This window comes from Numenius arquata, chromosome 20 (assembly GCF_964106895.1).
Source record: "Numenius arquata chromosome 20, bNumArq3.hap1.1, whole genome shotgun sequence".
Taxonomy (NCBI): domain Eukaryota; kingdom Metazoa; phylum Chordata; class Aves; order Charadriiformes; family Scolopacidae; genus Numenius; species Numenius arquata.
The window spans coordinates 3,968,499-3,987,169 of record NC_133595.1 but is presented as its reverse complement, the minus strand read 5'-3'; the positions used below and the strand labels follow the sequence as shown (position 1 = coordinate 3,987,169).

General features: G+C 46.5%; 1 protein-coding gene across 1 annotated transcript; it reads right to left on the bottom strand.

The window, feature by feature from the left end:
* Positions 1–11,888: 11,888 nt before the first annotated feature.
* Positions 11,889–15,362, bottom strand: CORT (cortistatin). The gene is made up of 2 exons (XM_074161772.1): positions 15,261–15,362; positions 11,889–12,104 (listed from the first exon to the last, which is right to left on the bottom strand). Exons 1-2 carry the CDS (start codon positions 15,360–15,362, stop codon positions 11,889–11,891), a joined length of 318 nt encoding a protein of 105 aa, XP_074017873.1.
* Positions 15,363–18,671: the final 3,309 nt, after the last annotated feature.

The window sequence follows — 18,671 nt, the reverse complement described above, 5'->3', positions numbered from 1 at the left end:
TTCTCAGCTCCCAGAACAGCACCCAGGAATGACAATCTCATTTAGAGAGAGTAGTTTGGGGTTACACACCTGCCATGATGCCTGGAAGGCCTGGAAAGTCACTTGCCAGCTTAGAAAAGGCTATTAACATGTGCCATTCCCTCCACCGCACGGTCTCCAACGAGAGGATCCACTTGAGCAGTATCCTCTCTCCAAAATCATTCTTTCTCAAGGGAGAACTGAGAAGCGAGCTTGGCAGAAGAACCATCATCAATCTCCTGCTGGAGTTTCCGTACAATCCTCCACTGTCATATCCTTTCTTAAACAAGCCTAAACCCTTTCCTAGCTGCAGAACCAGACTCTGCAGAGTACAGTGACCACCACTAACTTTGGGATGGAGCCCTTGTTTTTCAAAGAAGGGGAATCCAGACCTCATCTTCCACACCAAAACCAGAGCAGACAAGTTGCTCTCAGCAGAGAGCACAAGGTCTGCCTTTGGAAGTCAAAGCTTGTCTCTATTTTCATCTCCTTTTCATTTCTTCCTTCTTCTTTCATGACTGCTCTTGCTCTACATACAATAATTAACACTGTGAAGAACTGTATTCATCTCCCAAACGTACAACTTGCTGAGACTGGAGAAGAAAGCAAATTCCTCAGGCTCCCTCCCCCCTCAGAGAGAAGGAGGGAGGAAGAGGGAGAAGCTGAGAAACGTGCTGAGGAATAGGTCTCAACAGCATTAAGACTGGCAAATTCATTAAACCCACTTGCAACAGGCCCCTTGTCCATATATACATCCAAATGCATTTTCTACTCATCCGTTCAACTCAAAAACATTTTTCACCATTTCTCTTCCTCTGCAATTGTCCATAACCTCATTTTTTTCTAACAAAGAGGCTATCACCCCACTAATCTAGATAAATAGTAAAGCCAGCCCAAAGCACTCCCAAAGTAAGAGCTACTGCTCAGACATTAAAGAGTTAGTGTGATACATTGAAATGGACAAATCTTCCCTCTGGCTAAATCCCTCACTGAATAACACACAACCTCATTCCTGCCTTGGAGAAAATAGATTGAAGGCCATGTCAGAGCCAACAGTCGCATCAATCAGAGCCCGTATATTAAAACGCCTGTAGCACTCCAGGAAAAAAACACCAAACCTACCAAGCAACCAGCTGTGCTAAACTTCTGCTCACCACCTCAACGGAGTAATATGCCTTTCCCAACTACTTCAAATCCATCTCCCTTCAAAGAAGTCTTGGATCCCTGATTGTGCTCCTCTCTTTGGAGGAGAAGTTAGGAATAAGCGTGGTACCTTCTAGACACATTGACTTTTACGAAGAATGGCTTTATCTATCAATGTCAAATCTGTTTCTGCCCAAAAGAACTTGAAGTTTTCAAACTGCACAGTATCCTTCAGTCTAGATCTAAGCTCATTTTTGCCAGAATTCCACCCTAAAGCTCTTGTTTCTTGCCCCAGGGAGAAAGAAACACAAACAAGCCCACCAAAATGCAAGGCAGGAGTTCTGTGCTGCATGGACACTTCACTCCTCAGCTTCTTTTTGTTTTTTTTTCACAGAAATCTTCACAAAACCATAACCAGCAAAACATCCTTTATTGCTGTGTGCTTTTGTTTTGGGTGATAACAAACACTTGGATTTGAAGTGAGATTGCTATTGTTTCATGGAGAAATTTAATTTTGTCTTTTAAATGAGCGGGACACTTACCTGGGCTTCCTGCTCCTCACTTTTCAACACGGTTAGTGAAATCCACAACACTGAAGTTTCTGCAGGAGTCATGACTAAAGCTTGAACAATAGAGGGAATCTGCAAAAAGAAAATAACAGCATTTAAATACAGTTTTCAACAAAACACAATTAAACAGAAGCACTACAAAGGAGGAGTGAGCTCGTGCCAACACAGCACTGTATTCTGTCTCAGAAAAATCTGCATTTCAGAGATAGGCAGAGCTATAACCTGGCTGTACAAAAACAAACGTTCAGATGTTGGTACTCAAATACTCCTTGGATTAAGAGGTTACCAGACTGCTGAGCATAAATGATTACATGTGTGACTTTTTCACACCTGCTGGACATATTGCCACCTGTTTTTACCTACAGGCCCATCACTTGTTGAGTCTCAAAGTTGTATACAAAAAAAGGCCACTAGAAATTGCTGACATACCCTGGAAGCATTGGGCCTACTGGCAAGCAAAGGGAGACTTGGTGGATGCTATAGCCCTCTAATTTAAAATTAGTCACAGAGACCGTGAAAGTATATCCTAAATTGCCCTAGCCATACTATCTGCCAGTGACTTCCAGTAACCACCACGCAGTTGCAAGAGCTTACTCTGCTCCAGCAATGCTCAGCTCTACTGGAAAGGCAAAATAATTTGGTTATATACAGAATTAACTTGGTACAGGGACATAGGCTCTAACCCAGATTCCACCCTGAATACCAAGGCACTCACAGCACAGAGTAAAGCTTTGAGCCTCCTCAGTTAACAATTAAAACTTAACGAAGAAACTCTGAGAGGTCAAAATGAAAATACTTCAGGTACACCTCTGTGGGGCAGGCAAAAGGGAAACGGTTTGCTCTATTTATGTCTTGCTATAGCACGTGTTTATCTGAAGTGGCAAGAGCAATACAGAGCCACGAAGCAGCCAGCAAATTAAAAGATTATTGCACGTAATTTAAATGTTTGGCTGTGATCCCCTGAGGACAAGCAGGAAGAATCTCTGAGGAAAGGAAGATATTTTGTTTGATATATGTTAGCAAAGAGGAAACTCAGCCAGAGCGTTACCATGGCTGGAAGAATTATTCTTGCTGAAGCCCGATTACTCTAACTTGTCTGTTAGCCTCTGCTTAGCAGCACTGTAATGACCCAAAATTGCAGCTGACAGATTGGTGCTGAGAGTTTGTCTCATTGAGGCTACTGCATGTGGATGGGCCATTACTCTTTCAATTTTGGTCTCTGATGCCTGTTAACATACATTAGGCTTTTCCATATGGTGCTTTTTAGCCTGGTGTCCAGGGCAGCTGCCTGGGCCTCTGTCCCCACCCACACACTCAGGCGCTGTCTAATGAAAATGGATGATGGCCCCAGCTTAGTAATGGGACACAGATGGACCAAATGGTTTTTTGCTTCGAAACATATTTTCATTTAAGAAAGTCTCCAAAGACTGTGAGGTTTTTATTCTTGTACCACTGTACTATTCCCCCCTAATACACTGCGATCTTCAGACAGGTGAGGAATTCAAAGTTGCAAATTTTCAGTTTAATTGGATTTGGAAGCCTACAGACCAATGTCCTATTCCAGTACTGCTATTCTGCTGATGGCCTTGACAGTCACTTGCATGTTCTCTCACTTTCCTCCTCTCCTATCTCACCTCTTCTACTCATACTGAAAGGTCTTCAGCATGAAAAGCAGCATTTTTTTGGGGCAGACCTGTTAAGAAGGCAGCCTAACATGAGGTTGGACCAGCCTCAGCTGAGGGACTGTAACTGCCTCCTGCAATACAGATGGTAATGATAAATTAAACAACTGTTTTACTATTATGAAAGCCTTGTGCAGACACAGCAAAAGGAGCCTCCGCAGCCGTGCATGAGAACCCATGACTGAGGGAACTGTGCAATGGGCACGGCACTCAAGGGTCATCTCCCAGCAGGACTCCTCATTCTTCCAAGTTCTTCTTCTTGCTAATAGTATTTGTATTCCAAGAACAAACAGGCGTAAGCAGAGTCCAAATGCCAGAGAAGAGTCAAACACTTCCACATAATTTGTGGGAAAACAAATCTCATCTTTTAGAGGACACCAGTGTAGTACCACACACTCACCACCAAACATGCAGGGTTAAGGTCTGCAGCAGGCAAACATCTGCTGCAAGATGGAAGCCATCTGTATCTTGGGCCAAGTGTCCTGTGCCGTAAGTTGCCACTGCAAGCCTGCAGCCCAACAGTGTTTTGCAAACAGCATTTCACACACCTCCTAACGCTAACTTGCTCTTGGTTGCCAGCCTGGGGCCTCTTGTACTCAATTCCATGCAGAGTAGACAGGACCCAGTTGCAGCCGACACTGCCAGAGGGATCCGGGAAGCCACGCAGAACAAACTCCCCTTTGCTGACTGCTTTGGTGACCCATTTGTTCTGCAGTACACCCTCTGGGAGATGGAGTTCCCTTGCGTTCTGCGTCTCTACCCTGCACTGGGAAGTTCCCAAGGACTCATGAGGCTGTCTCCAACTTTACAAAGTGCTCCTTGTTATTTATGGTTTCTGCCCTCGTGCTAAGTCTTTTCAAATAATTTGGAAATAATCCCCTTAATGCTAGGGCAGTGTTTGCCCATGACATCTCATTTACTAGGCAGTCTGTCTTCCCAGAGAAGTGAAGCTTCATTAAATATTTCTGAGGGAGAGGGCGAGCATCTGTAGGTACATGTATGAAAATGGGATGGGACTCAGGAAAGCAATTCTCCTCGAATCTCTCAGCCTTCATTACAATTCTTCTTTTATGTGCCAGCTCTGATTTATGGCCTGCCATTCAGAGGCTACGAAGGCCTGCAGCCAGAACTGACCAGCTGTCAGAGCAGGGCTTACAGAAACAGGAAACATATTAACCTGTCTCTCCGCCTGCCTAAATCCTTCAACTGATACAGGAACTGACAAAGATGGGCTGTTCTTGGCATTTTACTTCCAGCAAGAGCATTGCTTGGGGCTGTGCCTGGTCAAAGGTGGAGACACCCAGAACCGGGTGAAGGCTTCCCAGGTGCAGTAATTTGGACATAGCCATGTCTTGTGCCCCAAGAGAGAGACTCCCTGGATTGTGGTCCCCAGCCTCCTGCTTGCTTCCTGCAGGATCCTTGATGCATTGGCTGGGACTTTGCTTTGTCTCCTGTTAAACAGGAATGACCATTCTTGTTTGATGCACAAGAATGTTGGCAAAGGTGGATCATCTCACAAAGACTGCGTCATGAAAACTGCTAGTTAAATAAAAGTAGAAGCAACTACTTATCTGAAAAGAACAATACGCAAATACAGACATGCACAGCCACTTTCTCGGGGCAGCAATACCACTCAGTAATTTCATATTTTATACCAAGCCACAGTAATAACATATGAAGATTGACAAAATGCAAGCCTGCCTGTGACTAAGTGCTTAAAGGAAGGGAGGACATTCCCTTATCTCACTCTAACTGGGTTTCTATACCCTCTCACGCAACTTCTGAGCCACGCGTTACTTAGTGTTGCAGTACGGTGACATTCCCATTTTTATTCTGAAATGGAGCAAAAGGCCACCAGTGGCATTTCTTCTCAGATACTCTGATTCTAGCCCACTCTGTCCCATAGCATCACAAGCTGCCTTCCAGCATCGAGCAGGGTTCAGTTATCCTTTTCAGAAGAGCAATCATAAGGCACTTTCCAGCCCACTGGCTCCCAGCAGTGGGTAAATTCATCAGTTCCCTGACGAAGATGAGCGTTGTTTGCAAGCCAGTATTTTAGAGCACAGAGACTGCCGTTTGCTCCCTGTGGTTCTGGGCTCTGGGTAAATTCATGGCTTTTCGGGCAGCTGCAGCTCCCTGTCCGAACACCTGCACCGGAGCTCCTGGCAGGGCCCTCTCACCACGGAACTGATTTACCCCTGCCTAAATTAGCAGCACAAGGCCGAGGACAAAGGCAGAGCTCTCGGAGCAAAAAAGGCTTGTGTGGAGACATGTTCTGACCCTCTGGGTTTCACTCTGAGCAGGGGATTCCATGCACAGAGTCTTGTCCCAACTGGAAGAGTTAAAAGCTCTGTATAAAATATTACCACAGAAATACTCTTCCTTTCTCTATTAATTAAGCTGCTGCCTGTGCTAGGTTCAGCAGACCAATACACCCAGTGCTATCTAGACCAGCTGCCCCTGTTCAAACACATAAATAAAGTCACAGTGAAATCAACCAGGTTTGAAGACTTTTCCTTCTATGCAACAGTAATCGAAGCTACAACGTGTCTAAAATGATGGACTCTAAAATCATCATCTGAGGGACCAAAAAATTCCACCACAATTTCTGGAATGTACAAGCCAGGAGCGGGCAGCTTTCCACAGCCATAAATCCTTGGCTTCCTCCTCTCTGTCAAGAAGAGACTAAAATGCACCAGCCAAGCACGGCACAGTGAAATTGAAGACATTTTTAACAGCAGACTTACCTAACCAGCAACCAATCTTACAATAGGAAGTTGGCCTGATTTCAAGCCAAATTCAACAAGCTATAAAGATAGCTTATAATTTTTTTTTATTTTTTTTTTTACACTAAACATTAATTGGCTTAAAACAAGAGTCCTCCAGGTCCCCAAGGTACTGCCAGCACAGAAATTCCTCATTCCCAGCTGAATGCCGGAGCCCAGGGACACAATATGCTCTCTCCTCTGGCACAGCTACTTATTCCTTGGTGCACCATGGTCCTGCTAAACAACAACCTTTACCCAGCCCAGCAACCACTTAGGACTAAAACATTCTCTGGGGAGGTGGAAGACATGGATTTGAATTGTTCAGATTTCTTTCACCTCCCAACTGCTTCCTCTGAGACTTTCTACGAGCCCTACTAATTTTAACAGGGGAGAAGCAGACGTGCTGGAAGGTTTGAATCTAGATTCAAAGAGCTCTCTCCAAAGCTCCTATCTTAAGGGACTGAAACACTGGCTTTTCTCTCCAAAGCTCCTCTCTTAAGGGACTGAAATGCTGCTGGTTTTTTTCATCTGGTACCTCCCTCTCAAGGCTGCAAAATGAGATACAAATCTAAGAGTGAGAGCTTAGTCAGCTCCAGAAGTGCTGGATTCAGCAAAGGGGAATACATGGATCAGACAGGTCTGTTACATGAAGGCTCATGGGCTCAGCTCAGGTAGTTAAAGTGATGTCGCTTTGCAGGGGGTACAGCTGCTCCTCAGCAGTCTGGCAGCTTCTGGAGTCTCTGGTCACATTCCCAGGCTTCTGCAAAGGGCTCGTTCACACAAGCTGATTAACAGCAGTGTCCTGTTCTCCATTAGCTCCCGTCTCCCTTACATGACTCTTTGTAAGGCTTTTGACTCCCAAGTATTTCCTGCTTTAAAGGTTCGGTGATTATTGTGAAATAGAAAGCAACTTTAACCACGACGGGTATTCTGCTGTAATGCTCTATCAGAATACTCATTCTGAGTTCCCCTATGCTGACAGATCTCAGTTTGCTGCCTGTCTCCAAATAACTGATTTTTAGCTACCTGCACATCATCATCTACTGCCTTAGTGGTAACTCTGACTGTAATTCCTTATGAATCTCTGAAGAAAAGCAACATCTCTTAAATCCTTGCTGGAACAGTAGAGAGCACCTTCTGATTTCCCATCTCTCAGGCATTTACAGTACACAGACCTTCACGCTAGAGTTTCACCAAAAAGCACAACACATTAACGCTGCCTGACCTTCTCACCTACACTACAAAAACTACAGTGCACTGGCAACTCCCTCTCGCTCCTTGGCATCCTCCTCTCAAATCCTTGTGAGTTCCATCAGGGTTCAGCAAAGACAGGAAAAATCCACTATGTAAGACATCCTCCCAATTCACCAAGAGGTCATTTGTACTCAGGATTTCCTATGTCGCACATGTCTTACATGAAGCTACTGTACCTTCTGAATGGTCACAGTAATAGCTTCTTTCACTGAGCGGTCTCCATGGAATATAAAAAGCATTTACAGCCCGCTGTCGCTGAGGGGTTTGTGAATACAGGAGCTCAGAGAAGTAACTGAAGTTAAATCTTCAAAGCCCGCTTCACAAGTCAGAGAGGCTTTCAGAGCTCAGAGAACAAGGTCACTGAACTATTCACAGTGAGTAACAGACAGTGAACAAATGCCTTATTTGACCTGTGTTATTCCTCCACTCAACAAAACCGAGTGTGGCAGGAAAGCCAGCAGACCCACGGGCAGAGAGAGGTACGTGTGGCATCAGGGTTAGAACAAGACACAGCGCAATGTCTCTCGGATCACCATCTCCCACCACCAAGCCCAAGGCGTAAGGAAAATGTCCTAGCCCATACTGCCAAGAAAGATAAATAAAAGCAGCGCTTCTGTCACAGGGATGTTGTCAAATTTGTTCCTATCATCTAAACCACCAACTTATCAGATGAAGGTTGTCGACAACAAGCGTCCTTGTCAGAACACATTCTGCGAGCCACAACATTTATCTATGACCAAAAGCAACAGCAGAATTGACTTGACTCAGTGGAGAAAAGGCTCCCCTTTAGTGCAAACCCAGTTACTCTTTTCCCAGTTTGTGACTGACTGCATATATGCCATCAACCTCAAAACAGATTATTTTTTTTTTTAAATAAATGGACTCAATGCTTTTCAGACACACATTTTCTGTTTCTAAGCAGAGCCAAACATAGTAACAACGTAAGGCAAAGGACACCCTGTGCAACCTTATACTTCATTCTCCCTGCGATACCAGGTTTAACCTTAATTTTCTATAGCCGTCATCAATGCTAAAGGTGCCTCACAGGCCACGCACTGAGAATGACAGACACAGGGTCACCAGACTAGGCAGTGCTGTTGTGTTCCCTCTATGTTTAACTCCATTTGCCAGCTACCTGCAGACAGACAGTATCTTTGTGAAGTCTGGTCAGATTGCAACTCTCTCCTTTGTCTGAGGCTGAAAATGCACCCAGTGAAGTATCGATTCCCTGCCAGCTTACCTGACAGTATGTATTAAAACAAGACCTTCACTACCAAAAGCACGTACAAAGAAGTCACCATGGAGAGTACTAAATTTCAAATTAGTACCTCCTTAGTTCCCCTGTCGTATCTGTCTACATATGCACATGCTTTGATCTCAGAGTAAATGAGATTTACTCTGTTTTCATCGAGCAATAAGCTGCCTTGGACTACTTCACATTTATCATGGGACAGGATATGCACAAACGGAGTTACCCCTGGGTGCTGAATACACTGTAGGTTCACAGCTGAGCTTGTCCCCATGATAATTTCTTCACTTGCCTGCAGCTTGATGCATAAGCATGACCTAGCTTCAGGTTAAAAAATAAATTTAAAAAAAAAAAAGTGAATAGCACTGGACCGTGCATTGAATTAGATGAGGTCAACAATGTGTGTGCTAGCTGACTTTAAAAGTTTGCCTTCTGGCATCTTTTTAACTTTTTAATGTGTCTTCGTGATTCCGTGATTCCTTGCTTTTTTTAAAAATCTGGAGATAGCTCATAGGTATTATCCATTTGCTTATATACACACAATTATTCTGAGCTGTGTTAAGATTTTAAAATGCATTGGCTATCACATCTAAAAAATAAATAACATACCCTTGCTCCCTTCTACTTGACATGTACCATTATGAGACACACAATTCTTTTGTGAAAATTTAAACAGAAAATGCCCATATATGACACGTTATTTATAACCCTTCATTAAGCCCTTCCCACTGAATCAATTTATTCTGCTACACTCTCTAATATTAAACGCCATCACTAGCCAGGATCTCACGTTGCTTCAGCCCCAGCACACTGACTTACCAAGGAAACTGCAAAATTCCATCCAACTCAAAACACTGATTTCAGCACTGATGAAAGAAGCTGCCTCAACTGTGCTGGCCCCGCTCCACAGCACGTGCACTGGCGGCGCAGGCTTCCTGCTTGGTGCCCGGCCAGCGTGCCTCAGCCTCCACCAGCAGGAACCATCTGCGGGGATGAAAGAAGAGTTCAACTTCCACATTTACTTCCAACCTTGAGAGTAGCCACACTACTCTCTCTCCTCCAGGAACCACTAAATAATACAGCACACACCGTTTGCTGAACAGGCAGTCCCTGTTAGGGGCAATCTCTATGTCCGTGTGCTGTGGGGTTTCTTGTCTTCAGAACACACTGTCTTGAACATTATTATCGCAGATGAGATTTAGTGGTGGATAATATGGCAACTGAGAACAATTCGAAGCATCCTGGTTGGTCTCATACTGCTACACAGGTCTTAATAACAATAACGGCTATACTTAGCTCTCACACAGCACTTGTCAGCCATGTATCTCAAGAAAAATTGTAAAAGAAGACAAGAGCTGTCACTCCATTTTAAAGACAGGGAAACTGACGTATTAAAAGGGAGGTAATGATAAAATGCAAATGCCAGCAGCAAAGTGAAGCATAAAACTAGGTTTCCTGTGTCCTAGGCTGGGTGCTCCAGGGAACACAGCTGGAAAGCTCCATATCCCATTACCCATATACAGAGTTGCTGAGTTGCCCCAGCAAGGATCTTATTTTTCATTATGGAGTGAAAAATAAAACAAGCCACAGGGCTCTAACTCCTCCTGCAAGCCACAGACACACAGCCAGAAATTTCTATGGCAAATGATGCAATGAAAATGCAGCCTGACACAGAGCAAAGTGGGAGCAGCAAGCCAGCCCGTCTAGGTGCTGAGTGGTTCTATCACTCATTATTCAGGGAGAGCGGGGGAGTTGGAAGCGTTACTTCAACTGTAAGAAAACAGGCTGGCTGCTGATTAATCCAAAATGCTGCTGTTGAGATGAGAGACCTCGTGGTCACTGGCCTCCCAAAACAAAATGTAAAGGTTCAAAAGCAAGCCACTACAAATAACTGCCTTCTGGTTCTCACCAGTGGCTAGTGAGGCCTTGGAGACAGGCTCAGTAACATCCAGTTGGTCGGTGATTTCATGTGGTTACTCCCAGCATGACCACAGCTCCGAAACTCAACTTGTTAATGCTAAGAATTAAAGCAAATACAGCAAGTGAATTTCATACCTTTTGCCAGCATGTGAGACCGAGGCCCCAGCAAGAAATATCTGTGCTAAACAGAAACACATCTACCTTTCAGATCTCTACGCTACCTGTCAGATCTAAAACTGAGGTTCAAAAAGCTCCTCAGCAAGCCAAAAGAAATAAAACAACCTACTACTCTCCAGACAGCAAATGGCCCCAAGAAGATAAGTAAGGGAAATGGAGTGTTTCAGTTTGGTTTTAAGCAAGATAAGAAGACACCAAGAAACCATGAGAGAACCAGAGCAGAGTCTGAGCTGCTGGCCCCAAGATCCCAGTCAGTTTATTTCCATCAGTTTCAGATGCAGAACCCAGCATTTCAGATGCATATGGAACCCCAGGCCACCTGGGGAACTGCTCTGGAGATACCTGCTGTCAAACCAAAAGCCGGCCAGGGCCAGGCTCTGGGCCCATCTCCCCCTCCCACATCCCCAGCAGCCCCCAGATAATGCCCCTGCACCCCCCCACGTATGGAGCACTGCTTAGGTGCTTCCCTCAGCCACCCCCGTCACAGCCAGCATGGAAAGGAGCACAAGGGGCTGCTAACCCACAAGCCCAGGACCAAACCATCCTCTGCAGATTGCAGAATGGCACCTTATCCTGATCAGGGGATAGCACAGAGGGCCATCCCAACAGGCCAGAACTCCTGCTGCCCAGTGCCTGGGCCTTACCTCACCTCACCCGCCCACCCTGGCACAGAGGGGACACGCACACTCACCTTCTCCCTCAGAGGTCGAGGGGGCAGCTGCAGCACTTTTAAGGACGGCTGTACTGCTGCTCCCACCGCGGGGCTCCTCCTGCTGGAGGAGAGAGCCTCAGGCCCCGCCACAGCCCCACCGCACACCCTCAACCCCTCGTCGCTGCGAAGCCCTTTTCCAAAATGGCCGCCGGCCACGATGGCCACCCCACAAGATGGCCGCCACTTCCCACTGACCAGGCCCGCCCGTCTTCCCTGGTGCGGCCAGGGCCGCCCCACACCACCCCGGCCCGGCGGGGCGCAGAGAGGCAGAGACGAGTCCCCGAAGCGCCATGCTTTATTCTCAGGGGTGGAGAAAAGGAAGGGAGCTCGGGGGACAGGGCAGCCGAGGGAGGGAAGGGTGTTCATGGGCGAGTGGCCCGGCGGGGCCACACAGCACTAGCAGGAGGTGAAGGTTTTCCAGAAGAAGTTTTTGCAGGGGGCCTTGCGGTCCCGCTGTGATAGCTGGGCGAGCCTCCCCAGCACCGCTCGCTCCTCCTCCAGCTTGCCCTCCTCTTCCAGGTCCGGGGAGGCCGCCTCGTGCCCCGCATCCACGCTGTCCAGCAGGCCCGCCAGCATCTTCAGGATGGCATCTTTCCGGACTGTGCTCTGTTCCTGTGGGCAGAGAGCAAGGAAGAGTGACGGACAGAGGCCCTGTCCCCTACAACCATGGAGGGGAGTAGCCCTCCTGGGGTCCATTCTCAGTTCCCTGCCTCCCCCGGTGCCCTGCCCTGGGAGCCGATGCTTTTCCCGTCGGCAGAGCTGTGCCGGAGCTGAGGAATCTGTAGCTGCAGAGGTCACTCCTCCCTTCTCCTGTCTCCCCATCCAGCCGGACAGGGAGAGGCACGCGTGCCGTGATATAACTGGAAAAGAGCTGCTAACAAATAGGCATGAACTATCCGTAAAGTCTCTTGCTGCCCACACTACTTAAATCCCATTGAATGCCAAACCGCCTTCATCCCGCGTCAGCCCATGCTCCTTTCACGGCTCTGACTGTCCAGAACCTGCTGTGGGAAGGTCAAGGAAGAGACGCAGAGTCCTGAGCAATATTAAATTAAGCGCACCAGGGCCTGCAACCCACTGTAAAATGCTGAGAATGAAATGTAACAAAGGAAAGGGCTGTACTGGTGGGGAGTGAGACGCCCCAAATATCTGGAGCCAAATATTTAATCAGTGGGGGCAGGCAGCTTGTATTTCAAGAACAAGAACCCATATTTCTATAGCCTGAGCTTGGGGGAAAGCAGAATGAAAGGGGAGCTGCGGAACTCCATCCCTTTGCTGTAGCAGGATATGAAAGAGCACAGCCTGTGGTTCAGGGCTTGAGGGATTTCCCACAGTAACAAGCTGTGAGTTGTCTTGTTTCTCTTAAATTTACAGCAAATCTGAGGAATTACCTCTTGTCTGAGTATTCCTGGTCTCTGTGGCTCATTAGCAGAGGCAGCTGGTACGGGACAAGCTGGGATAGATGGTTTGACAGGAACAGATCCTGTTCCCCATGCGGATGGGAATGCTGGAAGCACATTTCCACGTCATATCTCACAAATGCCATGTTTACTGCTCAGGCAGCTGTCAGCACCAGCATTTGCTAAGGACCACTTGGTGAGCAACACAAAAAAAAGATAGAAAATGCAGGCAGCAGCAATTATTTTGAGTTTATGTTACAGCATGTTTATGGATATTTTTTAATCACTTTCTTAGCTCAATTAACTAACCCTGCTTCCACACAAGAGAAACTGAGGCACAGAAAAATTACGTGCTGTTTGTAGCAGAAGAAAAGATAAAAGCCAGCTTGTCCTCATCCTGATTCCTGCTCCTGTGCTGCAAGTACAGAAACGTCTTGAGCCTTTGGGAGATGGACTGGGACAGGGGAATCCAGCTAAACGTGTCTCCTGGGTCATGTCTTCCTCGTAAGCTGCTTTCCCAGCTTAAGTGCTGTTTTGAAATAACCTGTTCCAAGCAGAGCGAGCAGCTTCAGGCTGAGGGGTGAGGAAGGCAAAGCTCAGCCTGCTGTGAGGGGATATTCCTTACGCATGACCGACTGTGGCTGTTAAGTGAAACTAGGCAGCTCTTCACCTGCACTAATCCACTGCCAACATCCTTTCTGCTTATGGCTGTTCTTGAGCCATAAGAGATCAAGACAATTTGGCAGCAGCTAGAGATCTTAGCACGGTTTGGGTTGTGGCACTCCTTTGGGAACTGCTCAGTTCCCTGTGCTACATCCACCAGTGTAGCAGAAGGCACAGACCTTCCTTTTGCATTGTTATGCATTTTATGGTGGTTTATATGTAAAATCCAAATATTTTTTCTACTTAAAACATTTGTCCGAGTTACGGCAGTGGTGACTGTAGGGATTGGTTCATCAATATCTAACAATTTTTCTGTTTGTAGAATGCTCTATAGACAATCATTATATCTATTATAATTACATCATTATTTTGTAAGCAACAGTGTGTAGAAGACTAAGAGTCATTACACTTGAATTCATTTTTACCAAAGCCTTAGTTACTGATTTATTCCCTACAACTTTTTTCTTTTTTCCACAGCAGCTAGGTTTTGCACCAGAAAGAGTTTACATTTTAAGTACTGGATTTGTTATTGTAAGAATGTACAGCTGAAAGTTTACAGTTATCCCCAGAAGGGTTAATCCCAGCCAGCTGCAGAAGCCCTGATCTCTCACAGAAGGCTAGCCCTAGCACCTCACACTGTATATGTTTCTTTCTCGCAGCCAGTTCGGTTGTTAATGGGATGTGAGCCCACTCCTGAAGCGCTAAGACACTGATGGATGAGCTGGAGCCAACACTAAGACAGAAAAAGCGATGTGGATACGCACAAAGAAGTTAGTGCCTTGGGAAGCAACATCGGGATCCTTCACTTCTCGGGGCTAGCTCCTCCGCAGGACCGAAATAACAGCAGCCTTAAGGATACAGCTGTGACCTGGACTGGCAGAGCATGGGGTGACAAGGACATCGGGGATGGCAAGGAACATGCAGGTGAGAAAACTGCGGGGCGAGGGCAAGCAGAACAGAGCACTCGGCTTGTGATTATGTTATGCTATTGCTTCCTACCCCTTTGGCCTCTTAGGGAAATAGTCCAGCAAAACAAAGTTATTATAGCGCTATAGCCATTATAATATTAGAGTTTTGCCAGTTGGTAGGATAATTATATTGCTATAATAAGTTCTGCGACTGCATAGAGCTCTGCTGGTTCAGAGTGTAATTATTCTAGCAGAACTATGTCAGTATAACTCCCCTTGTGAATACTACTCTGGAAAAAGCAATTTTATTCTGATATAATTACTTCATTTATTATTCCTCTGTTACTTTCCTACTGAACCCATCTTTTAAACATTTGTCCTTCCCATGAGTCCTATTTAAAATATCATCTCCCTTGATCATTTTACCAATTACGTATCTTTTCTCTCCCCCCCTAGTACTCTGCTTTATTCTCTCACGCTGCACTCTTTCAGCAATATTATTTTCTCCTTTTCCCTCTCCTCTGTGCTCTGTTCTTTTTGCCAGTTTTTTGCTTAGCTCAGACTTCACTTTTGCAGCTCTCTGGCATCTGCCCTGGTACCTTTCCTAAATAAACTGGCTAGTAAGCTGGAGTAACAGCCCGTGCTTCAGCAGCTGTAGTGCCTTGGAATATAGAGGGGTGGAAGAGTTGTTTGCATCAGGTAAAGCCTAATTGCCCTTATCACCCCTCCCCTGGCTCCAGCCTGCTTCTTCGTGCTCCCACTTCACCCAGCTCCTGCGCAGGGTGCGTTATACTCACCCTAGTGCTCTGTATTGCCAGTCTCTCTTCTCCAGGCAGCGCAGTGGCTCTCACGCTCCATACCAGCAGCAGAACGGACACCAGGCTGGCCACCAGCTGCATGACGTACAGGCTGTGACTACTGTGCTGAATGAGGAAGACTGGGAGAGGGAGCTGTTTCTGGGCTCTCTTCTGCCTCAGACAATGGCTGCATCCCCTTTTATAGCCCTCCCCCTAGCCCAGTGGGTGACGCAAACAATTAAGTCTATATCAAAGGCAAATTAGACTTTGGAGAGGTTGTTAACACTTGGCTGCTTGAGTGGGATACTTCAGTGCCTCTGTGCTTTCCATGTGCCAGACCTGCAGAGACTGAGGAAGCAAAGGTTTGGGACTCTCCAGTAACATGCTGTTTCTTTGCTCTGAGAAATTGTAGGCACTGCCTGTGCCTCTCCTGATTAGCTGAATTCTGCTTGGGAACATCATGTTGGATAGAACAGGCCACCAGCTTGCACAAACCTCTGGCCAATGCTGGATGATTCAGAGGGAACAGGTAAAACTCCTGGCCACCAGTTCTTAGATACGGGCTTGGACCCTCGGCCTGTGTGTCCAAACAACTCCAGACTCCAGGGGTATTTGGATCCGGATCTCTGCATCCAGTCACACATCTCACTGTGGAATGCCAGTATCTCTGGCTTTCCCTGTACGGTAACACGGGGACACAGGCTGTAGCTATGCAGTAATATAATCTGTCTTGCAAACGTTCCTAGAAGCCAGGTGTGTTTTACTGGTTTTTGTTCCTAGCATTGTTTCAGTACATCTTGAACCTATCCCAGAAGTATAAGTCAACACAGTGAATCCTGACTTGGAGATGTTGGGTTTAAATTATTAAAGGGAAAACAAAGTAGTGAAAGGGCAGTTGGAGTTGGAGCTGCTCTGCTCAGAGGCTTCAGAGAAAGGCTCATGGCATGCTGGCACTGCCTGCTTGGAGTAAGTTTTCTGATCTCTGGCTAGCTGTTGTTAATAATGCTTCTCCCTTTGCCCAAAAGGCCACCCCGCCAGTGAGACTGGTCTGTGGGCCAGCAGAAGGTCCTGTTAAACACTGCTGTCTGCTTTGCATTGTCCCCATCATGAGGGGATGGCATCCAATGCCACATGCCTGCCAGATGCAGAGACAGAGCTAAGATCCCATCTCACCATTAGCCCTTTCTTCAGAAGCACTTGCCTCAGGGCAAGTCCTCTTCTGACCCTAACAAACGACAGTCAAAAGACAAATTGTTATCCTAATTTAGCACATAAAAGACCCCCCACAGGGAGGTGACTTGGCCAAGGGGATGCTGTGGCAGAACTAAGAACAGAAGGCAGAAAAACCTGTTCCCCACTTCTACCTCTTACCAGCAGTACAGTTCCTGGAAGCAGCAGGATGAAGCTTTGCCTGCAAATAATCCAGCTCCTAATGCCTGTTACACCACCCTGGATGCTCTCGAGGGAAAAGATGCCATCACTTCCATGCATATTTAAAAAGAAATGCTGGATTCCCTCACTGAAAGATATACAAAGAAAAAAAAAAAGCTTTTCTGAGTCATATGGACTTGTGGGGAAAATCTAGCAATTTCTAGAAATGAATTTTCCTCAGCAAACTTTGTAACCTCATTGTTTCTCACCCCCGCCTCGTGAACGCTGGCTTCCACGCACCACTTTCAGATGAAACGTTATCTGTTTCCTTTTAAACTGATCTTGCTAGTTTATCAGAATTGCTGCGTTAGCCCTTCCTAATGGATTCTGTCAAACACTTCCCAGCCAGCCGGGGGCTGGAGACAGAGAGCGGTGGAATCACCAGGCTCCAGCGAGCAGACAAATCGCAGGGACTTGCCAAATGACCCGCAGCCGATCTGCTCCGGGGAGAGGTGAAAGTAAGAGAGCAGCAAATGGAGAAAGTACACTTGGTTGCTCAAGAGGAAGGAAGGGCAGGTACCTGTGAGCGTGAGATGTGCCTGGGCTGACAGGCAGGCAGGAGGTGAATCCCGTACCGATGGTTCTGAGGCAGGACTAAACCTCGTGTGGGGCTACTAGCCCAAAAGCTAGACAGACAGCAGAAGCCGTGCAGCCGGGTCTCCATGCTGGGGGCCATCTGGTCTAACCAAACTGCTTGTTCTAAAAAATATGGTTTTGTTTGCAGCTTTGCCTTCTGAATGGGCTGTTTTCTATGATGCTTCATTGAGCGAATGGGGTCACAAGTGTGACAATGCTCTTCTACGAAAATAGGGATGACGTGCTGAGCCAGAGAGCAGCTTCTGGGGAGGCCCACGGGGATGTAAACAGTGACCAGGCTGCTGTGAATCTGTCCTGGAATTAAAGGGCAGTAATAAAATAATTGTTAGCTCTTGAGGGGGTTGGCTTTGGGAAGAGTTTCTTCCCAGATACATCAGCACCAAACCACGGCCCTGCTGAGGAGCACAGCACAGCCAAAACCTGTACTTCTAGCGGGGAATAGGGACACATGAGAGCACTTACACTCTAGTGCCCAGAGTAGGAATGGATCTCTAAATCCAAATAAGTTCATCCCTCAGTATCAGATGCTTCTTTTCCAGATTCCTCCATCTTCCCTAGTGCCCTTCCCTTTCCTCACATTCCCTCTGCCCCTTCCCCTACATTAGTCTGTCCTCAGGCTCTGGTCCTCTGGCCCCTTTGCAGAGATCCTGCTGACCATGTCCCCGTCATAACAGGCTATAGCACCATCTCCTTTTCCAAAAGAAGTAAAATAACTCTGTGGTGATAAAATTTGCTCTTTTTAGTAACTGGATAGAGTTCAATATATAGCACCGGCATTGTGCTTCATTCCCACTGCTCCCTATTCCCGGTCGCATTGGCTGTCTGACCTTTTAGAAGGCCCCAATTATTTTTTTTTGCCAATCCTTAAATGCTTATGACTCAGTACAGGAAAGGTTAAAGGCCTTCACTTGGAGGAATAAACCTTTATGGCAGTTGATTTCCTCTTACCACTTTTTCTCTGTTATCTGACTCACCCCTTTAAAAGTCTTCTTCCTTGATGCTCTCCTCTGTCCGGGGTTGCGCATGGTCTGAGTGGGTTTCTACCACTTGCCAGTGAGGGTAGATCTATCTGACATCAGCATATCCGTGAACACACCCGTGGGAACCTGCTAAGGGTGGGGATGCTCCAGAAGGAAGTACAGCACACAGAAACTTGAAAAGGCCTGGCTATCCAAGGATTTTGGCTCAGTCAGTATGAGATGCAGGGAAGAACAGCAGAAGATACTTACACAATCACGTAAGACAGCCTCCATCTTTTTGTGATTAAGAGTGCACAAGCAACATGTAATGAGAGAGGTTTTATCTTTCAAGAAAGAGGTCCTTGACCTCTCGGTGTGTCTGTACAGCAGCAAAGACTGGGCATTGCTGGAGCACAAAAGCTAA